This window comes from Lottia gigantea, assembly GCF_000327385.1.
Source record: "Lottia gigantea unplaced genomic scaffold LOTGIsca_118, whole genome shotgun sequence".
NCBI lineage: Eukaryota > Metazoa > Mollusca > Gastropoda > Lottiidae > Lottia > Lottia gigantea.
In genome coordinates this window covers 434,217-460,724 of record NW_008707180.1, presented here as the reverse complement: position 1 = coordinate 460,724, position 26,508 = coordinate 434,217, and the positions used below count along the sequence as shown (strand labels likewise).

Here is a 26,508-nt window from a genome sequence, read left to right as displayed (position 1 = left end):
AATACTTTTTAGATTTTTTTTGAATAACTATAGGGTACATCATTGGGAAATATTACACAATTTAACCATGTTACGTCAAAATCCGTTAAGAATTGTGCCTTCTAGACCTTTCACAAGTTAAAAATTGAATGTGTTTTTGAGAACAAGGGCAATAACTCATAGTAAATATATTTGGTTTTGTCTGATAAGATTCAAGATTCTTAAGTTCAGAAGTACTAGAAATGTACGAAAATTGCGTAATTCCTACAAAAATACCTCAAATTACCTTTACTTCTATGTGCCATGACAGAGTCTCAAGAAATGTGGAGTCGTCTTTTTAACTTTCAAATTTTGGATACACATAGATTTTAACAGTGAGCTCTGAACACTATTACTGATTAGCTTTGTCTAATAAATTCCCGTTTCTGAGATTAGTCAAACCTGTCCCTTTAATATTATCCCAGGTAGTCCTAAGTTATGAATATTACAGACTTCTTATACTTAAGGCTAAAGCTTCTTTCAATATCAGCTGTAACTAGTTTGCTCCGCTTTGAATTTTTAATACAATTAATGAGGAAAAACCATTATTCTATTGTCGCAATTGTAGTAATTTCAGTAGTTTTTAAAAAGGAATTTAAACACAACATATTAACAAGAGTCACATCCAAATAATAGTTTTATAATCTGTGATTTCTGTTAATCTGTCCTTACAATCATATCTCTCTAATAAGGTAGCTTAACATGTTACATTCAAATCATATCAAAAGCAAACAACCAAAATAGGTGTATCGAGCACCCAAGTTGGACAGTTAAAATACAATAATTCTATTGAAAATTCAAATAATTCATTCCTAACTATTCTAGTAAGTTAATTATCAATAGGTGAACTTTTATCTGTTGAAGTTTCTGTTTTAGTTTCAATGTCTGACTTGGTATCTACTAAACCACCATATTCACTAGCCAGAGGGCTGCTTACATTCCCTACACTTTCTTTCACAGTGGTGTCACTTGGGGAGTTATCATTCACAATATGCTTAGCATCACTAATTTCACTTGGCAAGTCTTTTAATGTATTTTTCTCTGTCTGGTCTGTATTTGACCCACTAACACTTTGAACACTTTCAGTTTTAATTGCATCTATTTCAGTCTTAATGGAGCCTAAATCTAAAGCATCACCTTTTTGCGCTACATTGAATGATTCACCCTCTGTTTGGGAATTCAGGTTTATATCTTCTATGGTTTGGGATGCACCAGATTTAAGATGTTCTTTAGGTACATTCACTGTTGATTCCTCACTTTGCAGATAGGAATCTAACTTTTTCTGCAAGTCTAAATTTTTCAGGTCTTCCTCTTTTTGCCGTACCTTAGTACTTCCAGCACGAAGTTCGCCCTCTAGACTGATAAGAGCAGATGAAATCTCACTGAGCTCTTTTTTAAAGACTTCTGTGTCTTCTACTGGTAACGGAACATCATCAGATACAGATTGTTCATCATCTCTTATATACTCTACTTCACTTTGTGTACCAGCTCCATCCTTTTTCTCCTAAAACAAAAACATAAAAAAGGATAATTATGTATTTCTAGCTTGTTGTCACTTTTGTTTTCATTCTGAATAAGGTGCTTATAACCTAGCTTGTACTAAAGAAAATTATTTAGATAATATCCTACCTGTGGCTTGACTATAGGTATAGCTGATTTAGTACGTCTAACTGGAGACCGATGTGGGTTGGTCTGTTGAAGCTCTGGTGGATAATAAATGGTTCCTCCCCTGTATACCTCTGGTTGTTGTGATGGAGGTGACTGAATTTGCTGTAAGTAGAGTGAATAGTGAAATTTTCTTATCGATTCAATGAAAACCTTGTAAACTCATGAAATAGTATGTATTTTATAACTTTAATGATTTTGCCAGGCAGATCAAAATGATGAAGAAATACATCATTAATAAGGTTGAAATTAAAGTAAGTGTCAATTCTTTCCAGTAATATAAGGTGCTACATGTTTGTTGAATAATGAGGCTTGAATAATAATGACATTTATTCTTTTAAATTGTACATTTGTTGAATGTGAAACATAATATGTGAGGGGTATTTAAATCTTCTGTTTACTATTATTATTTAATATTCAAATTAAGCAAATTTGCAGCCTTGTGTGCTAATTGCATTATTAGGTTATATCTTATTGCTTATTAAATCACAGGTTTCCTAGGATCAATTAAGATTAAATTACTAATAGATGTCATTCAGTTTCCATTTTAACTTCAAAATCAATTCTATTTGTATTTGGAAGAATGCATTACCTGAGGAGGATTAGGTCCAGTGTAGCCTAGAGGAACAGGAAAAGCAGGTGGTGGGTTGATCCCCGGGGGTGCAGCACCATATATAACTGGCCCCTGTCCCAGGTAGTTTGGTGGAGGAATCATCGTAGGATGAGGGGTTGGTAAGGAGACATTAGGTGTTATTACTGGTGTAGCGATCGCTGGTGGGGCAGGTGAATACATTCTCGGTGCTGAGGACACTGAAATCAACAATAACAGGAATTTAAATTTTGGCTCTCAAAATAGATCAGTTGTTTTTTTATGGTCAAAATTCATTTTCACTGCTTATCTCTTTATAATGTAATATTTGTAATCACTAGGCCTACTGTGAGACTTGTCAGTACCAAATGGTAATTTCTAGTACAAACCCCAAACTGTATATTGATGATGGATAACTTAATTTCTCACATTTTGAACCTAATTTCTGATTTCCATTCCAACTCTATGCATGATGTTCCAAGGAAATACACTATAGACATTCGTCCTATTGAAGTACACCAACCTGGATGAGGATAAGGTATAGATGGTTGTACTGGTAATATTGGTTGTTGTTGATGTTGATAACCTGCAGGTGAGTCAGGACCTGATGTTGTTGATTGTGAGTCACCAGGATAATATTGATTGTTGGGATATGCTGATGCTGTAATAAAATCATAATGAAAGTATATTTGGTATGTTACAATAGAATGTAAGCATTAGTTCGATTTGGAATGGGCAAGGATACACCTGTCTATAGCAGGGTACAAATTAATTTTTTTTTTATTTGCATAGCAGTTTTTCGCTCTTTAGGCCAAAATTGCATAGCATTTTTAAATTTTGTGGAGCAATTTCTTCTATGATAGTTGAAATTGTATGGCAAAAAAATATTTGTTAATGTTTAATAAAGAAGTAGACCTTAAACCCCAAATGTATTTAAGCATTCCATTTAACACTCAAGTAAATCTAAAATATCTGTCGCCGTAAATAATGCACACTTAGGCCTACATGTTTACTTTTTATAATTTTTCTTCAATAATGGCTTTTCTTACTCCTGATATCTTCAATGTTATTTTCGAAATACTTGCATTTGTCATATTTATTCCTATAGGTCTAAATTTTCAAGGTCGCGTGCATATGATTTTCGATTGAGAAAAGTCAAAACCAACCGATAATATCTAAACCTCGGGTTTGCAGTTTTTCTTACGGAAATGGATATTTATAAGTTGTTATTATTTTGTTTCAAATAGAAGTGTTGTATTTCGATTGTTAAATGATGAAGCATTAATTTTTTCCACCACAATGGCCATATCTATGCTGCTCTACCAACCCCAAAATGTCGTCTGCTATCCACTTCAGCATAATAATATTCCTTATTTAGCACAATCTGACTACTATACAGTTTCTAGTAACAATCATGCCTCCTTTGATTCTGTGACGACTTCCAGTCCTCGAGAAATTTATTAAAAGGTGCGACAAATTAACAGATTCTCATTCTTTCAAACCACAAATTTTATGAGTTCATTTTCATTTATTATTAGAAGATATTATGTATCGCAAAAAACGTTGTCATGGTTCCTCCGACAGAGCTCAACAATCCCACAAGACATTTGAGACTTGATAATCGCGAATTGAAAAGCAAGTTTTTATCACGCAGGCCGCAATAAAAAGTTGGAATGTTTTTATTACGTATGAAGAAACGAAACAATGAATAAATCATTTTTCAACATCTATCGCCTGCGGCGCACTGTTCGAACAATATGGTCAAATGACAAGAAGACCATAAGTTCGTTTTGCGACCCATCTCCACTCACAGAAGTATCGTCACCAAGGGGCACATGAAGCGAATTTTATCATTTGCATATTTTCGCTGGAAATTTAAAGTTAGGTCATATAGGCCTAGGCTATCTCACCTTTACCTCCAGTAAGAATTATGCCTTTTAGTGATTAAGAGTTAAATTTAAAAGCGTTTTCCAGAACAAGGGCAATAACTCGTACTAAATATTTTTCAATTCTTCTGATTTTCAATAGGGTTCATCTTTGGGTGATAAGGAACATTCACATCAAGTTTCATCAAAATCTGTCAACAATTGTGCCTTCTCGAGTGTTTACGAGCTAAAAATTGAACGTGTTTCCAATAGCAAGAGCAATAGCTCATATAATTATTTTTCGATTTTTCCGATTTTCAATAGGGTTTATCCATGGTTGATAACAAACACTCATGTCAAGTTTTGTCAAAATGTTTACGAGCTAAAAATTGAAAGCGTTTTCAAAAACAAGGGCAATAACTCATAGTAAATATTTTTTGATTTTTCTGATTTTTAATAGGGTTCATCCTTGGGTGATCATGAACACTCATGCAAAGTTTTGTCAAAATCCGTCAAGAATTGTGTCTTGTAGAGTGTTTACGAGCAATTGTGGACGGACGGACGGACAGACATGGGTGACGGCAATATACGCCCCCCACTTCATGTGGGCGTATAAAAAGATTTAAATTGTTTAGGTGTTGTACAACAAAGATATACCTCCCATTTATTTAGAATAGGTGGAGCTTCAGCTTTGGCAAAATCAAATTGTGATCAGGATACAATAAAATCGTATAAAATGTCGGAGGAACCATGACAATGCGCAGAAACTGCTCTACTGACGAAGATTACATTGCATTTTGCCAAAAATTGTATCGCAAATTGTTCCCTGTAAAGGTACCATGAAAAAAAAACAGCACTAAAACAAAACCACAATGAAAATAGTGGAAAGAAAGAACTCAAGCAATACATTTATTAAAGCAAATTGTCAAGTGCTTTACGGTGTGTTTATCACCTGAACGTATCTTAATTACACCCATTAAGATAGTTAAGATTCAGTAGCTTTCAGAAAAATTTGGAAATTCAAAAGAAGACAGAAAATACAAATACCTTGATTATAATATGCAGAAGAGTCAGCAACTTGTTGTTTATTATAAGTATTATCAGGGACTGTACGTTGACGTTGTGAGGAATATCGTTTAGGTCGACCCTGTAAACTATTGTCTGCTTTAATACTACCTCCTGTAGATTGATGAATTTTACCAGCTTTGTTGACAACTTGACCAGATTTCTCTACAATTCAAATAATAACCTTATACATGAGAAAGATATAGAGCTCATATGTAATAAACATAATCCATTGTGATCTTATACTGTAAGATTTGTCCTAATCCAAAAAACAAAATAAAAATCCATACCCATTTCAGCCGAAGAGTTTGATGTAATTGGAGGACTAATGACTGCCATATTTTCTTTCTCAACAGCATTCCTAATCTCTTCCTGTATATATGGTTTACCGCCAACATATTTCATCCTTCTAGTTTCACTTTCATATGCTTTCTCTGTTGTTTTATTGGTGATTGTCACACTGATGGTCTGAACATTCTCTTTATTTGAGATGTTGATATCTGCTCCATCATTAGCTTCAAAATGAGTCTGGTCACCATTTTCAGGAGACTTGTAACTAGAGTTAGTGAACTGCCTTGGCACATTAACAGATCCAGAATTGTTCTCTTCCTGATCATGTCTTCTTTGACCTCGTCCTCGTCCAACACCACGACCTCTCCTTCCACGACCTCTATAGTTGTCATGATAATCACCTTGATCGTTATAATTGTTATACTGGCCTTGATTATTCGGGGCATTTCGGAAATCTTGAGATTTATCATAATTAGATTGATAATTGTCTCCCTTATTCCTATAGTTAGACTGGTAATCATTTCCCCTGTTTTTATGATCAGACTGGTAATTATTATCTTTCTTACGGTAATTTGAAGTATTGTCTCTATTTTCATATTCACCTTGATTATCTCCTTTGTTTCTATAATCAATATAATTATCACTTTTACGATAGGAATTGTCACCCTTGTTTCTGTGGGAAAAAGAGTTGTCTCTCTTATTGGAATAATCAGATTGATAGTTATCTCCTTTGTATCTGTTATCCTGATTATTATCATTATAAGTTCTGTCTCTGTGGCGATTATTATTATATGACTGAGATTTCGAGGGTCTGGAGTCATTTGTGTCAGTCGCCCTGTAAGATTGAGGACTCCTGTATTCCATGGGTATGTACTCAGTCTCCTCTGATTTAGATCTCTGATAATCTCTGTCTGAATTTCCACCAGACCGCTCAGATGGTACAAAATCACCGAGCTTATGGTTTTGCCTTCTTCCTCTGGAAAACAAATCAAAATGTTCAGAGTGGTCAAGAAATCTATGTTACTCATAAGCTTCAAAACTGGTCCAGTTCTCAATGTAAGTGTTCATACCAGGTCTTAAAAAGTTGAATTAAAAACTTTTTTTTTGATTGAAAAGAGATTCAAGTTATGTAAATCATTACCTCCCCGTACCTCCTCTACGAGGCCGGGGTCTATATTCTGGTGGATGACTACCAGCTCTAACATCATAACCATATATATCTACAAGTTCTTCAGTTGATTTCGGACCTTGAAGAGCTTCATTGTAACCATCATGTAACCATTTACCATCATCTTTCCATAACTTCTTTTTAGGTCTATAGAAGAAAGAGAACTGAATAAAACACAAAAGTTCTACTCAAATACAGTTTTCAGAAATAAATAATTTCATTTCCAATGACACAAAGAATCATGAAAGGTAAAATTAGTTCATTAAGTTGTCCACAGTACAAGATGAGCTCTTGTGAAACAGGATAAAAACATTTAAAATAAGTATGTCTCTTGCTTCATTACCTTTCTCCATCTTCTTCTTTTGGTGGCTTCGCATCACCTAATCGTAAATCATGCTCATAAAAAGCACCCTTTCTGGGTACAAAAGCTGGGTTTTTTCTGTCTTCATCATCATCAACATCTCGAGAATCTGGTTGTTCCTAAACATAAAATTTTTACGTTTTTATTTAGAAATGATGTTGATCATTTCCTTTGTTAGATGAGACATTCATCATTATTTACTTGCAGCTTATGCCAATTTTTCATCTGAAACTGTCATCTCACATCAGCTAGGTATAGAATTCAAGTAATTCGGAATATAAGTTCTGTCTCCCTATGACCAATAACATTATTTATAAACATTGTGCATTGCAGTTTTGATGTTAATAGAGTCATCCTCGTATTATCAATAACCTGAAGCATAAACTTTTCAAAGCAGTTTATTTAAAAAAAAAAAAAAAAAAAGAATTCAATATCCTAAAACTAAAATATATAAAATTCATATTGGACATTGAATAATCAGTGTTATTTGATATGAAACAGAATAAATTAGAAGCAGAAAGCTAACCTCGCCATCTCCACTTTGTCTTTCTTCATCAACCCACTCATCATCTTCAATAACAACATCTATTTCTTGGCCATCATCATCATCATCATCTTCTTCTTCAGATTCAGTTTCAGTCTCTGTTTCTTCTTCACTTTCTGTTTCCTCTTCCTACAACAAACATAACAAACTATGTAGTTTCTCTAGAATATTAACATTTGACCTCTATATTTCTTATCTTACTTTGTTGGTTCCTATACCACAGCTGCCTACAAATATGCTTTATTTCTGAAATTTTATCACAATGCAGCGACTGCATATAAATTTGTAATACAAATTCAATACATAAGATAGCCTTGCTAGGGTCGGTGACACGCGCTCATCAGCAGCTTTGATTGCAAGTACAAATCATTGTTTGTAGTCTGTACAGTGAGCATGAGCCAATTGTGAACAGATGGACAAATGACAATATGCTTCCATACTACGTGTGGGCATATACAATTCAAAAGAATCCACAAAGAATTGTTGTCAACGGACCGATTGACAATTTATCAGATCATCACGAAAATTGATAGGGATCAACTTCATAATGACATTGACCTACAAAATAAAACAGGAACCTGTAAAGGATTGTAGCCTCTAGAGTGAGCATGAGACAAATGTGAACGGATCCACTGACCGCCACGGTGATTACAACCAAAACATATCTAAAAACTTTCACGGTAATTCCATCTCAGTGACAAAATGAAGTCAAAATTTAGTCTCACCTTGCCTTGTTTTTCTTCATCTGCACTTTCATACTCTGATAATTCAGCTGAAAATACATGCATACAAATTATAAACTGATAGTAATTTGTAAACCTATCAGGCTGTGTATCTGTAATCAAATATGTTATTAACATCACTACTGTCAGTCCAGCCAATGTGAACAGTGAGCTCTTGACTGCAATTTCAGTTGGATGTTTTTTATCCTAGAGGGCAATCGCAAGTCCTCAAAATATATAATTTCACACTAGAAATTATCGTCAGAAAATAATTTTAATCATAAGGCACAATTTCCATCAACCAAATGACAACCTAAATGAACCCTACCAGTTTGGGGTTCAAATAAGCTCATGAGTATTTCAATGCTATAGTAATAGTTCACAAACTGTGATTTTATAACCTTATTGAAGAAGCCCATTATCTTAAAAACAAGTGTTATAAAGAGTCAAAATCAAGTCAATCAATATTAGTTTATATTGAATTCTGAATACAAACAAAGATCTCACCCTGTTCTTCATCTCCATGTTCACTTTCCTGCAAAACAAAAATAAACTATTAGTTATATACCATACTGTATTCACTAAACTTCCAGAAATTAACTATAAAAATAATCTCCATTTTAGACTGAAAATAGTTCACAATTAGAACAAATATTAAAAAAGTAACACTAATATCAGGTTAGTCCCAAATTTTGACTAAAAATTTACCTCTGTAACATTCTATTAAGACTAACGGCATTATTAAAAAATTTTTTGAGCAAAATTAAAAAAGGCACTCTTTCGACCATTGAAAAGAAAAATAACCCGCATCCCTCGCCTAAAGGTTTCAGTTCTGTACCATGTGGAGGTTCTAGGTGTCCCTGCGAATACATGCACGTTAGGGCTGCAATGATTCTTGAAGTTGTGATTCGATACTCATCCAACAATATTATTTATTGCAATAATTATCGCGATTCATTTATTATGAGTAGGAAAGAGAAAAAATAGTAGAAATTTATAAAATTACTTACAAGTTTGTCACTATTAAGCACTTGAGAACATTTAGAAGTAAGGAATTGTGAAAGAATTCTAAATTTTTACAGTCATAAATAAATTTTTGCAAATATTGATGTGAAAGTCATACATGGAAAATGAAAACATGACACTATTTCTTATACACATAAGGTTTCTGTGCCATTTCTTATTAAAGGGGGCTAAGAATTAATCATTGTGCCAATACATCACGATTATTTTTATCCAACGCATTGTATCGACAAGAAGGACAGAATCCCAATTCAATGATGAATCGTTGCAGCCCTAATGCACGTTTCTCATTATTTGGAAAATGAGAAAAACGGTACTGATACATTTTCAGTATATCAAAGGCGCTCGACAATCTGTGTCAAATCGTACCAAAAATTTAATTTGTACAAGATACTGTTGATTTAATCAAACACGCAAACTTAAGTTTGATGCATTTTTATAAGTCAAGGGCAATATCTCAACTTTTCATTCATTGAAAAATCATTAAATTCAAACTTGACCAAGATCTCATTGTCATAGATGATCACACTAGATTTCATTAAAATCAGATGAAAACTGTTGTCAATATAGTGTTCACAAACAAATTTTTACTGTTTTTACTAAGTCAAAGGCAAAAACTCAAAAACTGTTCATTGAAAAATCTTCAAATTCGAACTTCCAAGATCTGATGAATATAAATGATCACACCAAATTTCATTAAAATCGGGTAAAAACTGTAGCCTCTATTGTGTTCACAAGCCAATTGTGGACGGACGGACTGACTTCTGTTGAAGAGTGACTTGTTGTCTTTCGTCCACCTAATCTCTAATTTGTGATGAATTAAACTAATTTCATGAAAAGATTCAATTTTGTTGCAAAGCGGTATTAGATTATATTGAAAGTATATAAGATAAATAACTATTAATACACCTGTATTTCCTATGACGTTTTTTTCACCTCAAATCATGGCATGCCTTGGCTTTGCAAGAATATTGCAATTTCAACACAATTCAGCAACGTTGAACAAGTCAAATTTGAATAAAATGTTATATCTATCTAAGAATAACAATGAAATTTATTCTATGGCTTCCTGATATTATGTTAATCCATCACAATAATTGATAAAGATTAACAGGTTTTAATTAGTACACAATACTAATGACTAATTTTCACATAATTAATAGACTTATCTATTGCTCTGTGATTTAGGCCAGTGCTTTCATTGAGTCTTATCTTATCTTGAGTCACAGCCTAACACAATACCAGTACTATTTTGAGGCTTCCATTTGAATTCTCATAAAAATAAAAGAAACAAATCCAAAAACTTTTTACTTTGCTCAGACTAGCCAGAATCTCAATTTTGCTTCCCTTTGATAATGATATTAGATTTATTTATTCATTATTTCATTATTTGCTTGATAATGGTCATTGAAGCGTCACAGTCAATAAATGTAGTAAAATTGTATGTCCATAAAGTTTGTTTTCCTTATATTGATCAATTACTAAATGCCTTGGAAAGATATTAGATATTAGATTTGTTTAGTTAAGTTTTAGGCTTAGGTTAGTTGATTAGTTTAAATTTCCATCAAACAGAAAAAGAAGTCTAGTAAGATCTAATATAATTAAGACAGTATCAGTAGACCTAATAATGGGCATCACTGTGACACCTTTAATGATGAGATGGGAATGCCAATAATGCAATTCTTTGAGTGATGTGGTGAAAATTAGATCTAACAGAAATGGTAATAAAAAAAAAATAGAAGACGAAGCGAAGGAAGATGATGAGACTGAACTCTCAATCTCATTCATCTTTCCAAATCCATTTGTTATGTTCAGATGCAAATAGACTTTATAGGTTATAATCTTTCTGAAAACCAAACACATGGGCAAAACATCAAAAAGGAAATCTTACACATTCGGATTTTCTAACAACAGGGTTTGAATCATTATTCTCATTTTCAAGCGAACCTCGCCGTCTTCGTCGGTCCGCCATTTTGGGAAATAGTTCCACGTGACTTTATACGTCATTATAGAATTTCCTCAGACGGTGTAAGGTGTATTTTCATACCACTGTCTTCAGACCCAAAGATTTTCAATTATTCCAAAGCTTATAATTAGATAATTAGAAATGAATTAAAATTCAATGATCCATGTAGCAGCTTTTTTTTAGTTTTAGTTTAGAAGGGTCTAAAAAAGACTAGATCTAGCCTAATGTCTTACAGGCACAACTTGGAAGAACTTGATATCAAATACATTAATATACATACCCCGCTTTATGGAACTCTAATGAACTACTACTCACCAATTTCATCAAATCACAAGAAAAAAAATTAATTACAAGTTGCATATGCGCAATAAATTTTTCTTACTTATATATAGCAGTCTTGGTGGTCAAGAAGCCGCAGTGCTTACCAACTGATCAAAGACTAGGTAGAACAACTTGGAATTTATCCCCTCCCCTCCATTGTTTTGAGGTGAATTTGAAGCATATTGTAGGAGACTCTTTTCTGCCAGTGTTTCTTTGTTTGTTTTGTTTAGTGTGGAGAGCGACGCATAATAACTGACAATGATCTTTTATACCTTGTACTGTATCGGCAACAGTCAGAGAAGTAGCCGTAATTCAATTCATCCCGAACGGTTATTTTAAATTTTGATGATACAGACACCATGCCATACCCACCCGAAAACGTTATCGGGTTTCAAATTTTCCATGTCTTTAATTTTGTTGATTCATATACATGTATTTGATTTTTTTTTCTGATTTTTTATGTCGTCTTGTTAATTTTCTTGGAAAGGGACCCGGAAATATACATCAGTTATAATCAGTCAGGATATCCTATTAAATTTAGTGTCTGAGTGATCAAGAATTCTGATGACTCATTGGCGAATACTAGGTCAAATTTACATAGGAGTTTTACGAGTCTTCACCGATTTAATGTAGCTGACACCCACAACAGGAATGGGTGACTGTTAGTTTTGGGTGAAAACTTTTCCAGCAAAAATAGCATGTGAAGTGCTTCTTGTAGCTACGAGCGTCACTGCAACCGAACAACCAAGATGCCAGGCCCAAAAGGGCCAAGGCTTCCGAAGCTTGGCATTTCTACTGAGCCTCCAGCGAGCCCTCAACCACCAAGGCCTGATATGGATTCAAGGGCAACACTGACGATTGGCGAACAAACTTTCGTGTGTGATGCTACTGACTTGCAACGAATAAGGCTCTTGGGCCGCGGCGCCTACGGTGTGGTTGAAGAAATGAAACACGCTCAAAGTGGTATCGTGATTGCTGTAAAAAGGATACAGGCCACAGTAAATAATCAAGAACAAAAACGTTTACTCATGGACTTGGACATAAATATGAGGAGTGGTTCATGCCCTTACACGGTACATTTTTATGGAGCCTTGTTTAGAGAAGGAGATGTTTGGATTTGCATGGAAGTTATGGAGACTTCTTTAGATAAACTTTATAAAGCAATCATCAAAGATGGGGATAAGATTCCAGAAACTGTTCTAAGAAATATTGCCCTGTCAGTTGTCAAGGCTTTGCATTACCTTCACTCAGAGTTACAAGTTATTCATCGTGATGTTAAGCCTTCAAATATTCTTATTAATCGAAAGGGTGAAGTGAAGATCTGTGATTTCGGAATCAGTGGCTATTTAGTGGACTCTATTGCCCGTACAAAGGATGCAGGCTGTCGACCTTACATGGGTCCTGAACGTATTAATCCTGAGAATCCATCAGAAGGCTATGACATTAGGTCTGATGTTTGGAGTTTAGGAATTACAATGATAGAATTGGCAACTGGTGTCTTCCCTTATTCAACATGGAAAACTCCCTTTGAGCAAATCAGACAAGTGGTTGTCGATGATCCACCAAGATTACCCGCTGATAAATTTTCTAAGGAATTTGAAGATTTTGTTATTCAATGTTTACAAAAGAATTATAATAATAGGCCTAATTATCCTCAATTATTAGAGCATCCATTTTTAACTAAGGTGGATAATCCTCCTGTAGATATGGCTGCGTTTGTAAATAATGTTTTGTCCAAACATGGAGACTTAAATGACAACTCCTGACTTTAAAGTATTTAGCTTGGGATAGATGGACTTTTGTAATGTTAGTGTAAAAGAAAAAGGGTGGAGAATTAAGAGAGCATGTCCTGAGATATTTCAATAACCTAGTTTTCAAGTTAATGATCTCTAATTCCTCGTTTATGGGCACTCTCTAATATAATAAGTTAGAGTGCTATAATACCAGTAAATAACTGAGGTCAGTAATAAGAATTTTGACTATAAATAAGGCTTATCTTGAACTATGATTTCTGTAAATCAGAATCACAACTGAATATCAATCACTATAGTTTTAAAATATTTTTTAAAGAGTCCAACTATCCCCTTTATTTAGTAAAATTAATTGATAATTAAGAATCATTATAATTATTTGTTAAAGTAGATTTCATTGGCATATGTTTTTCATTCCAATTGAAATTTTCTTCCTATCACAAACAAGTTTAGCTAATTCATCCTTAGGATGTGTATTTATTGAATATTTGTGGCTGTTGGTTTGCTTTTTGTAAGGTTGAATAATTTAAACTGTAATGAAGATAGACAATTTTTTGTTCTTCATTAATACATGGACTGCAATTTTATACATAAATATTTAAAACTCAAGAGATAGTTGACATATTCAAGCTCAAGTCATACTGCAAAACCAAATCAACAGCCCTGTAGATATCATTTCTAGCACAATTCTTGATGCAGGCAGCCATACCATTGTTATAGTGTCATTGTTAGAAGTTTGTTCGTTTCAGTTCTGAAGGGTCAGGAATATTACTGTCACTAAACTTTATTGTTTTATCTAAATCTATTGAACAATTTGAATCCAATCCAGTGGTTATTTTGTCTTTTGTAACACCTAATGCTTGTGCCTATAATACCTGTCTATAATACAAACTACAACATTCTGAAAGTGGTAGTAAAATTCATTGAAATAGACTTATATTGAATTACCATATGCTAATTGTATCTTTAAGGTTAATTTTTAAATCTTATTTTTTGAAACAAGCCATTGTGTATTTGTTACCAGTATCTAAATTGTTTTCTCTTATCTGCTTGATGAATTTTTTCAAAGAAATCATGAATGTATAAATTTAAGAAATGTTATAGCATAATGATATTTTGGTATTCAAGAGTTTTAGGCAGTGTTTTTCCAGAAAACTGTCACAATGACTTTGGGATGCTGTTCTTCCTTCTGTTATTATTTTGTTATGGTATTATGGAGTAAGCTTACATTTTGATTACTATAATTTATTACTATATTTTTTGTATAAATTTCTATATATTATGTCTTTACAATGTCATTTGGAAATATTGACTTTCAGAGTTATGATCAAGACTGATAGAGGCTACTAGATAATCAACAACTGCTATCAACTGGTTGTATGTACTAGAATCTGATCAATTTCTGGAATTAGCGAACCTGTTAAACCTACATCTGTTGCTTACGAGTTGTTCATTTCCACTTTCTAGCAAATGTTGGCTCATTTTGTCAATTGAAACATTTTAGTTGATCACAGTTGCTTTGACTTAGTCAGATATTCTATCTGGGCGCATTTCTCGGGCTATCTGTACTGGCGCAGATTCAATGATTCAAATGGTGTTTTATTATTATTTTTAGATGTACCAAAATTTGTCTACTTTCATTGCAGATTTTCAATTTAATTCATACAGTATAAGTTTATGGTTGTTAAATTTAAAAATTTGATTACAAAAATTGCTTGTATGATTTATAAGATTTTTTAAAAAATGAAATGAAAAATTTGATTTTGACTTTGTACATAATTGGATATAATTATATCATTAGTTGAGAAGTATATTTATATATATAGATTTATAATGAAACTTGTGTAGTACATGTATGATTAGTTAATTACTTTAGAGTTGCTTTGTACAACACATTGGGTAAGGATTGTGTTGAATTTATGTTACTCAGTATAAACACCAATAAGAAAATATTTTAAGGCAATTCTGTAAGTACTTGTTATTTCTATAGGTTTCTTTAAAGTTTAAAAAAATGCCAAAGTATGGCAGGGACAATGCTTTTAATTTTGGAACTGACTTTTCTCTCAAGATACCTCATAATAGATGTTTGTGTTAACTTAAACCTCTCCCAATAAGCTTAGTTGATAAGAGACTGCAGGGAAGTCCATTAAGGTTTCATATGTTTTTCTATTAGGATTCTGCTTTTTAAATTTAAAATGTTACAGTTGTTAACAATTATACCTCTTATTGCATGTAGATAGCCAATATTTTTTATGTATTCTATTTGGCTCTTAAAGGTTCTCGTTCCTGAATTCATAATCTTCAGGTTTATTTAAAGTAAATGTTCTGACTGATACAGTTATTGTATTTGTATTTTTAGTCAAATCTGGTATAATTGTTTGGTCCACATAAATATTGTGATAACCGTTGGCACTACATTATCATAGACATAACTTGTCTGTTTTTTTGTCATATCTTATGTTTCCATATTAACGACTTGAAGTACCTTTCAATTTTTGGAAAAGTCTGAGCTAAGCTTTCCAGTGCTGTAATGAAAATAATGTCGAGTTTCAAATGCAATCATGGAAACAAAGACTCGCATGAAAAAAATCCAATGGCTTATATAACTTTAATCTGCTTTGAGTGTTAAGACCTTTTACCTATGTTATTTAAAATGTTATAATAATGAATTTTCTGTTATGGAATTGTATATTGTATATAAGCACATGGAAAAAATGAATTTTATAACAAAATAATTGTCTGTTTAATTTGTTACCTACTAGTCTTTAACACCACAGCTTTGTTCACAGACCTGTCCAAGCAACAGAATTTAATGCGAGTGGTTATAGGTACTATATTAGTATTTTCTAACTAAGGAATATGTTAAAAAAAAAAAGCTGCAAAGACTGGCATTGGAATAAGTGGTGAGATATTCTCAAACTACTTTTCTTCAATCTTCACCATTAGTTCACTCTCTTTGTGATAGACAAATTTCCAGGGATGTTTAACATGCAACCTGTATAACATTTGATTGAAGAGATATTTTTGAATGTAATTCCCTGTAACCTGCTTCACTGACAGGCAAAAAGTTGAGTAAAAAATCTGAAGGTATCCTTCAACTGGGATAGGACCAAGGGTCTTGTGTTGTACTCAAATGGCTGATGGTTACTTTCATGCTATGAAAATCTGCTTGTGCACGAGTATGTGGACGAATAGAGCATAAAAAAATCTCGACAAAATGAATGAAGAAATAGGCCATTTTGCATAAGATATATCTTCGTCAGTAGGTAATTAAGTATGTAAAATCATTATAGGGGGCGAATCGTCTTAAAGTACGATTTGACACGAATAGTCTTGATCAACTTGTTGTGAAATGTATTAACGCACTGGACGATCAATGCTATACATAATCCTGAATTGTTTTCATCGGCAAGAATTAGAAGTGCAAATATTTCTAAATTTGCCTAAAGTTTGTATGAATCACGATTCTTAAGATAGGTTGTCGTCAACTCAAAATTTTTATAATAATCCGCATATTGCTTTACAAAAGATTAATTATTGACAGTAGTTCATGCAAAAGTTCAGAGAGTGGCGTGTATTCTAGTAGAAACACTTCGACCTTTACTTTTAGTCAACTCGCCCAATATACTCATGAAAAATATTACAGAATAATATTCCACAAGTTGACTGCTTGTTTGTCATTCACATGTTTTTATTACTGATATTAATGTAGGATTTTATTATCACAGGTGTATTTTTCTAATGAATAGGGTCTAGATTTAGTAGGGTCCAACCCACACCACATGTACCTACTGTTTTTATACGCCCACATTATAATGTGAAAAGTTTTCATCTGATTTGAATGAAATTTGGTGTGATCATTAATATCATGAGATCTTGGACAAGTTCGAATGTGACGATCTCTCGATGAACGGTTTTTGAGTTACTGCCCTTGACTTTTGAAAAACGCGTCAAAATTTGTTGTGAACACAATAGAAACTACAGTTTTCATCCAATTTCAATGAAATTTGGTATGAATATGTATAGTGATGAGATCTTGGACAAGTTCGAATTTGGCTATCTTTCGATGAATGGTTTTTGAGTTATTGCCCTTGATTTATGAAAACGCGTCAAAATTTGATTGTGAACACAATAGAGACTACAGTTTTCATCTGATTTAGATGAAATTTGGCATGATCATTTTTAATGATGAGATCTTAGTCAAGACTAAATTTAAAAAATTTTTGGATCAACGGAATTTGAGTTATTGCCCATGACTAAGTAAAAACGCATAAAAATTTCGTAGCGATAGAGTTGACATTTTATGTCAGAATTTTATTAAATAATGTGTGTTTGTTTAAATCAACAATATCTTGCACAAATTAAATGTTTGGTATGATTTGACACAGATAGGTGACTGCCCTTGATATACTGAAAATTGATCAGGAAAGTGGGCGTATCTTGCTAGGCAACCACTTGTTTTATTTCTTTGTACAGATATGATATATTATAAAGTTCTTATCGAGCCTGCTGCAGACAGGAGGAACTAGCTGAACTGCCTGCCTCCAAGGGCTATCGTCTCATTGGTCACCAGGAAATTTTGTCCAATTCTTTTATATTTCATGAAAAGACCTGAATGACATTTGCTGATGTAATTGTTGCATCATGCTTGTATTTCGCAGAATTAACAGCAAATAGACATGAATATTCTTGCCATTGCCCATTGATTTTACGCTCTTTATGCCACAAATACCGAACACCTTACTTTGATGGATAAGCCAATATTGCTCAAGTATTGTAACTTTTCTGTGTTGGCTCAGTGAGTTAGATGCTTGCTCATCAACCTGAAGGTCCAGGGTTCAATCTGGGCATATGTAGAGACAATACCTTCGGATCTTTCAACCCGGCTTCCCCCTGTCAGTGATGCAGGTAAGAGGAGCTGACTTGAAAAAGTGTTTAGTTGTTCAGGTCAATAGACCAGTGACCTGTGTGCTATGGACCGTGCACGTTAAAGATCCCTCGACAGTTTTAAATAAAAAAGAGCAGACTCATGCCGCAAAAAAGTTGGACATAAAACTCATTTCATTTCATTTGCCATTGTTCAATAAATTGATCTTGCAACTGACTTCTGGAGGCAGTCACTTTTAAAAGCTAGTTCCTCTAGTCTGTGGCTGTGAGCCGCGGTGGTTCAGTGAGTTAGACGCTTGCTCGCTAACCTGAAGGTTCAGGGTTCAATCCAGGCATAGGTCGAGATAATACCTTCAGATTTTTCAACCCGGTTTCCCCCTGTCAGTGATACAGGTAAGAGGAGCTGACATGGAAAAAGCTTCGGATGGGACAATAAACCGAGGCCCTGTGTGCCGCAGACTGTGCACATTACAGATCCCTCGACAGTTGGAAATCAGAAAAGAGCAGGCAAATGCCGCTGTCCTGGCAAAATTTCCCTCATTGCACCCTGCATGGCGTTGCCCCGTCTTCATTAGCCCACCTGGTGCAGAAAAGTAAGACGTAAAACTCCATTCATTTCATTTCTAGTCTGTGGCTGGCTTTACTCTGCAAAGAAATTGAAACAAGTGCTTGTAATCCTACCAATGAAGTGAAAACCTTTATTTTATTTTTTATGTTCTTCACATGCAAAATGTGTATGCCTTATTTGTCTAAATTTTCTAGATACCACTGGTAAATAAAGAAATATGTTGTTGTTTAAATCATGTCTGACGGGCACAATACGGGGATTTTGTACGAAAGTTGACAAACCCATTTTGAGTAAACTACGGAAAAAGACAGGCTTCCCTATTATCAACTGTAAAAATGCCTTGATTAAATTTGACAATGACTTTGAAAAGGTAAGAATAAATTGTCACATAGAACATGTACTTTGCATTATCTTTACTTTTGATATAATTCTAATTTCTTTGGAAAAAGACAAACATTTCTATTTTTAGTATTTTTGAATTCCAAAGGAGAGGTGAGACAATTATAGATATTCACATAATACCACAAGATGAGCTTATAAGCTTACTGCAGTAGATTTCTGTGATATTTCAGCCATGTTCAGACTGTCTTTTCGAAACAATCTTGGCACTAGGAGGACCTAGGGTTTTAACTGTAAACACTGTTTCTAGGATATCCAAGTGTCGTCTCCCATGTCCATCCTATGTCGCGTCAAAATTGGCTTGTGAACTCGATAGAGACTACAGTTTTCATCTGATTTGAATGAAATTTGGTGTGATCATTTATATTGATGAGATCTTGGACAAGTTCGAATTTGGCTATCTTTCAATGAACGGTTTTTGAGTTATTGCCCTTGACTTACGAAAAACACGTCAAAATTTGTTTGTGAACACCATGGAGACTACAGTTTTCATCCAATTTCAATGAAATTTGGTGTGAATATTTATAATGATGAGATCTTGGACAAGTTCGAATTTGGCTATCTTTCAATGAACGGTTTTTGAGTTATTGCCCTTGATTTATGAAAAACGCGTCAAAATTTGTTTGTGACCACAATAGATACTACAGTTTTCATCCGATTTAAATGAAATTTGGTATGATCATTTATAATGATGAGATCTTAGTCAAGATTAAATTTGACAATTTTTCGATCAATGGAATTTGAGCTTTTGCCCATGACTTTGTAAAATGCATCCAAATTTCTTAGCGATAGAGGTGACAGTTTATGTCAGAATTTTATTAAATAATGTGTGTTTGTTTAAATCAACAATATCTTGCACAAATTAGATTTTTGGTATGATTTGACACAGATAGGTGACTGCCCTTGATATACTGAAAATGTATCAGGAAAGTGGGCATATCTTGCTAGGTAACCACTTGTCCTGAATACATGGTTAGATTTTTATTGAAGTTTCACTGCAGGAGAGACATAATTTCTTCTGAGGTTGAACCTATTTCAGTAGAGATAATAATTTCTTATGAGGTTGTTTTGCAAGAGAGACAAGATATCTACTGAGGTTCTACTGTAGGAAAGACATGAATTCTTCTTCATTTGTACTACAGGAGAGACATAGATCAGGATAGACTGCAGGAGAGATGTGAATTCTATTGAGGTTGCACTGCAGTAGAGACACGAATTATTTCAAGGTTCAACTGTAGGAAAGACATGATTTCTACTGAGGTTGTACAACAGGAAAGACATGATTTCACATAAGGCTGCACTGCAAGAGAGACATGATTTCACACAAGGTTGCACTGCAGGAGAGACATGATTTCACATCAGGTTGCACTGGAAGAAAGGCATGATTACACATGAGGCTTCACTGCAGGAGAGACATGATTTCACATGAGGTTGCACTGCAAGAATGACATGATTTCACATGAAGTTGCACTGCAGGAGAGACATGATTTCATATGAGGTTGCACTGCAAGAAAGACATGATTTCACTTGAGGTTGCACTGCAAGAAAGACATGATTTCACATGAGGCTGCACTGCAGGAGAGACATGATTTCACATGAGGTTGCACTGCAAGAATGACATGATTTCACATGAGGCTGCACTGCAGGAGAGACATGATTTCACATGAGGTTGCACTGCAAGAATGACATGATTTCACATGAGGCTGCACTGCAGGAGAGACATTATTTATTCTGGGGTTCTACTGTAGGAGAGACATGATTTTTACTAAAGGTTGCACTGAGTATTACATATTTTACAAGTTTTCTACATACATGTATACTATTTGTGATTGTTTGCTTTAGGCAGAACAATGGTTACAAGAACAAGCACAGAAAGAAGGTTGGGATAAGGCAACCAAATTACAATCCAGACCAATGTCACAAGGTTTGATTGGATTAGTTGGAGATCAGAAATCAGCTACCATGATAGAAGTAAGATATTTCTATTGAATAGAGTTCAATGCATGAATTGTAAAGCGATGTTGGAATATTAAAAACTATATTCACATAATCTAATAAAAGAAGAATTTTTCTACAATATGTTGTAATGAGCACTATTTTAAAAGTGAAAATATTTTAATATTGTAAAAATATCTTTATATAAACTAACAAAATGACATCACAATGTTTCCAATAACATGACACATAGATACCTTTATGATGTGACTTTTTCAGGTCAATTGTGAAACTGATTTTGTTGGCAAAAATATGAAGTTTGTAGAATTGGTAACAAATTTATTAAAAAACTGTAGCAACCATTGTAATAATATAACAGCAAATACTGTAAGTTATACTCGATTGTTTTTCCATTCTACCTAAATAAAATTGAAATCCTTAAAGGGATTGTAAAGTGGTTTTCTAAACTTTTTATATGTATCAGGGGACACTGGTAGCATCAATTTGCACCATTTTAATTTTCATTCAGACGTCTGTGGTTCTTACATTTCCACTCAAACTAAGGTGTTTTATGATGTTACTAGAGCGGAAATGCATAGATATCAATAGTGGCTTCCGGTAGCTCCCCTCTAGTGACGTCATAAATTGTGTTTTGTGGTATAGCAAGAACCACAGACATCAGAACGAAAATTGAAATGGAGCAAATTGATGCTATGAGTGTCCCCGATACCCATAATAAGTTTAGAAAACCTCTTTACAATCCTTTAATGTTAGCCAAGTGGGAGTGAAAATTTATCAGTGGACTTACCTGGTGTATAACTGAAAATAATTCCCTGTATATACAAACTTAAATTTTTTTGGTCTTTCAATACCTACATGTACCGTTAGTTTTATCAATTAACTTATATTTTTATCAATATTTGCTTATTGTTTTATAAATTATTACTCGTAGTTTTATCAGTAATTGCTTGTAGTTTATCAGTTTTTACTTGTACTTTTACTTGTAGTTTTATCAGTAATTACTTGTAGTTTATCAGTTTTTACTTTTACTTGTAGTTTTATCAGTAATTACTTGTAGTTTGTCAGTAATTACTTGTAGTTTTGTCAGTAATTACTTGTAGTTTTATCAGTAATTACTTGTAGTTTTATCAGTAATTAATTGTAGTTTATCAATTTTTACTTGTACTTTTACTTGTAGTTTGTCAGTAATTACTTGTAGTTTTATCTGTAATTACTTAGTTTAATGAATTAGTTGATTCCATGTTTGGAAGGCATCAAAGGAACTTTTCCTAGCTTCCTGGACTTGAATTTATTTGAACAATAATCATGTCCATTAGCAGCAGTTGATCTGAAAGCAAACAAAAACATCACTTTTACAATTGAAATACTTTTTTCATACATAATCAGTATCATTTTTATATGCCCACATAAAATGGGGGGCATATATCGCTGTCACCAATGCCCGTCGGTCCGTTCACAATTGCTCTTAGACACTCTACAAAATGCAATTCTTGATGGATTATGATGAAACTTGGTATGAGTGTTTGTATTCACCCAAGGATGAACCCTATTGAAAATCAGAAGAATCCAAAATTATTAAGTATGAGTTAGTGCCCTTGTTCTTGAAAACACTTTCAGGGAGCTGTGCTGGCTCAGTGAGTTAGACGCTTGCTTGCAAACCTGAAGGTCCAGGGTTCTATCTCGGCATAGGTCGAGATAATACCTTCAGATTTTTCAACCCGGTTTCCCCCTGTCAGTGAAGCAGGTGAGAGGGGCTGACATGGAAAAACTTGGTGTGAGTGTTCGTAATCACCCAAGGTTGAACCTTATTCAAAATCAGAAGAATTGAAAAATATTTAGTATGAGTTATTGCCCTTGTTCTTGAAAACTCGTTCAATTTTTAGCTTGTATACACTCTAGAAAGCACAATTTTTGACAGATTTTGATGAAAATTGTCATGAGTGTTTGTTATCACTCAAGAATAAACCCTATTGAATATCAGAAAAATATTTAGTACGAGTCATTGCCCTTGTTTTTGAAAACGCGTTCAATTTTTAGCTCTTAACTACTCTATCTAGAAGGCACAGTTCTTGACCAATTTTGACGAAACTTGGTGTGAGTGTGCGTTATCACCCAAGTGTGAACACTATCGAAAATCAGAAACATCAAAAAATATTTAGTAGGAGTTACTGCCCCCATTCTCGTAAACACTATGGAAGGCACAATTCGTGATGAATTTTGACGACACTTGGTGGGAGTTTTCGTTATCACCCAAGGATGAACCCCATCGAAAATCAGAAAAATTGAAAAATATTTAGTATCAGTTATTGCCCATGTTCTTGAGAACGTGTTAAATTTTTAGCCAGTAAACATTCTGCAAGGCTCAATTTTTGACAGATTTTGACGAAACTTGAAGAAATTGTTTATCATCACCATGGATGAATCCTATCGAAAATCAAAAAAATCAAAATATGTTATTGACCTCGTTCTTGAAAACTCTTTCTTGGTTTTATTATTCAGTACCGTGCTGGAGATTGAATATTTCCTTTTAGAGTTTTCACGAGCTAAAAGTTTGAACACGTTTTCAAGAACAAGGGCAATAACACATACTCAATATTATTCAGTATCGCCCTAAAGAGTTTAAAAAGAAGTGTATGTCTGAAGGTTGAATATATCATACTGGTAATTGTTACTGTACTGCCAAATATCTTTATTCAAAATTGACATTATATTACCTTGCCTGGCAAGCTATCTTCATTAAAAGTATACATAGTTTGGAAGAATTAAAATTATTGAGGGATTTTAAAAGACCTGTTATCAATCTGAACAGTGGAAGTACAAGAATGAATATTGTCCTGATACAGGATTTAATATCTGAAACACTTAGGTGTAAGGTGAGGTCTTGTCTGATATTTTAGTTAGAACTAGACAAAGAAGAGGTGAACTTGATAGTAACACCAGAAGGTAAAACTGTACAAGATATGGTAGCATACAATGTTGGTAATATTGGTGAAAACATGGCAATAAGAAGGGCTGTCCACGTAGTAGCTTCACCCCAATCACAACTCTATACTTATGTTCATGTATCAGGTAAAATATTTGTATTAAATGGGAAGGTTAATTTTTGCCAATCCAGTTTGAGTCACCAGGAAATATTTAAAACAAGAAAATTTACAGAATATGTAGATTTTTTATAAACTATGATAAATAAGAAAGTTTATAAAGCATAAATTTGCATTCACAGACATGAGCTTCTGAGGACAAATCAATGGATTTTGGTTCCCATGAAATCATTGATTGCATAGTACGAGACAAAGGACTGATGAACAATTGAAGTAAATTCTATTTTCTGTTATTAGGATGAAAATTAGTTTTAGTCTAATGGTCTTACAATTTAGCCAAGACATGCTAAAGAGAAATATGATGTAGCCCTCTCTAAAAGCTATCTAATTGAAAAACTTTTTTGGCTCTAGGAAAATATTAATATCCATGGATGGTCATTGTTTATCAATTGTCACCCTGGTGTATAACTAAAATGTTTTGTGGATTTACAGGAACTGGTATAAAACTTCCAGAAGGCTTTGAAAATTATCAAATAGGAAAATATGGAACAATCGTTGAAATACAACAAAGTGCTGATGGAAATAATAATTTTGTGGAAGATTCAGAAATCAAAAATGGAATTTGTCAGCATATTGTGGGGATGAATCCTAAGATTATTGGTGAACTTGATGATGAGACTCCTCCACAGGGAGACAATGAAGACAGACTGTTATTCCAGGAGTATTTGTTAGATTCCTCAGTGTTAGTTAAAGATGTAGTTAAAGATAATGATTTAGAATTAGTAGACTTTGTCAGGTTTGAATGTGGTGAAGTTTTACCTGGTGATGAAGAATAGTTTATCTTTCGTATAGAATAAATGAATGTTTTAAAAACATTGTTGTTTGTAAATATAGAGTAGGTTACAATGGTAACCTAATGAATGCTATAGTAACCAAAAGAATACTATAGTAACCTTATGATTATTATAGTAACCAAATGAATACTATAGTAACCAAAAGAATACAATAGTAGCCTAATGAATACTTTAGTAACCTTATGAATATGAGAGTAACAAAATAAATACTATTGTAGTAACCAAATGGATAATTGTGGGACTTTGCTACCGCAAAGTCCCAGTTTGTTATCGAAATGTCCATTCTTTTTTTTTTTTTTTTTTTTTTTTTTAAACTGCAGTAGTTGCAGCAACCATTCAACTTCTCTAGACCTTCTGTAGTGGCAACGTGTTCCTTAAATATATATTGGAACATTTTTGCAAAACCGGAATTGCCACAGTTCAACATGTGCAAAAAGTCGAAAATCGGCTCTAGAAGACGTATTTTTGCATCGATTTTCTTCGGGTTTTCATTTTTATAATCTACCTGTAATTTCTGACCTGATAGCACTTGAAAAATTACGAAATTCGAAAATTCGTCGCTCACTTTTTTCGATCAAATTTTTCGATTTTTTTGCAACTTTTTTGCTTTTGCATCGATTGATCTGAAATTTTAAGTGCAAAGAGACTTCACTAATGTTAATAATATGATACAGTCAAATTTTGTACTTCATTTCCGATTTTAAACAGGAAAGCGACTGAAGTTCAAATCTACTTCCGGTTGAATAACTTCCGGTGTAATTTATGTAGGTCAACAAAATTTGGCTGATCTTTGGCAAATAAAATTTTATGGCCGATTTTAAAATAAAATCCAGACCGGAAGCGTTACTTTGGCCGCCATATTGAAAAAACACACTTTTGTAAAACTCAAAATGGGGCCTCAGGGTAAAAGTTGATATGCTCAAATTTGATGTGAATGTAGTGTGCAATCGATTGCGCAAAAAACATTGGGAGCCGAATTTTGAATTTCGCTTTTGCTTTTTTGCAACTTCCGGTTGAAATTTTTTTAAAGCTTCAAACGATCACACCATGTGACCTTGACCTTTGATGACCTTGACCTTCATAGGGTCAAAGGTCATTGACCTTGGCTATCATTTGATACTTTGACCTTTGACCTCCGACATGTACTTCTGGTTTTATAGCTATCCGTAAAAAGCCAAATTCGCAACTTTGGACTGCTCTAGCACGTGACCTACTTAACCTAGAGAGTAAATTTTTTCGGTTTCCTAATGTGCTTCTCATGCCCTTTACATAGATATATAACAATCGTTATTTTAAAGCAAAATTGAAATTGGTGATTTTTTCAAATTTGAGTTTTTTTTTACAATATTTGCGTCTTTTTGAGCTTAGTGTATGTATATCTTATGATCTATTTGATGTAGAACCTTGATATTTGGAATACAACTAGACACTTTGAATATAAATTCACCTATGAC

The 26,508-nt window shown here is 33.6% G+C and overlaps 3 protein-coding genes across 3 annotated transcripts; 2 read left to right on the top strand and 1 right to left on the bottom strand.

Annotated features, from left to right (window-relative positions):
• Nucleotides 1-847: 847 nt before the first annotated feature.
• On the bottom strand, nucleotides 848-11,283 carry LOTGIDRAFT_237809 (hypothetical protein; the record flags this gene model as incomplete). Its single annotated transcript, XM_009047873.1, has 13 exons — nucleotides 848-1,522; nucleotides 1,648-1,788; nucleotides 2,276-2,493; nucleotides 2,796-2,933; nucleotides 5,185-5,367; nucleotides 5,493-6,469; nucleotides 6,635-6,808; nucleotides 7,005-7,141; nucleotides 7,549-7,695; nucleotides 8,292-8,338; nucleotides 8,796-8,823; nucleotides 8,857-8,913; nucleotides 11,203-11,283. 13 exons carry the CDS (start codon nucleotides 11,281-11,283, stop codon nucleotides 848-850), a joined length of 3,003 nt encoding a protein of 1,000 aa, XP_009046121.1.
• A 1,067-nt stretch (nucleotides 11,284-12,350) lies between these two features.
• LOTGIDRAFT_199455 (hypothetical protein) lies at nucleotides 12,351-13,496 on the top strand. The gene has a single exon (XM_009047872.1). The coding sequence runs from the start codon at nucleotides 12,432-12,434 to the stop codon at nucleotides 13,362-13,364; it is 933 nt and encodes a 310-aa protein (XP_009046120.1). The 5' UTR covers nucleotides 12,351-12,431; the 3' UTR covers nucleotides 13,365-13,496.
• A 5,525-nt stretch (nucleotides 13,497-19,021) lies between these two features.
• LOTGIDRAFT_137823 (hypothetical protein) lies at nucleotides 19,022-25,036 on the top strand (the record flags this gene model as incomplete). Its single annotated transcript, XM_009047871.1, has 6 exons — nucleotides 19,022-19,174; nucleotides 21,046-21,174; nucleotides 21,418-21,542; nucleotides 23,969-23,973; nucleotides 24,061-24,228; nucleotides 24,714-25,036. 6 exons carry the CDS (start codon nucleotides 19,022-19,024, stop codon nucleotides 25,034-25,036), a joined length of 903 nt encoding a protein of 300 aa, XP_009046119.1.
• Between the last annotated feature and the right edge of the window lie 1,472 nt (nucleotides 25,037-26,508).

Excerpts from the sequence above, each read along its gene's own strand:
- LOTGIDRAFT_199455 (XM_009047872.1), top strand. The coding sequence starts at position 12,432 with ATGGATTCAAGGGCAACACTGACGATTGGCGAACAAACTTTCGTGTGT.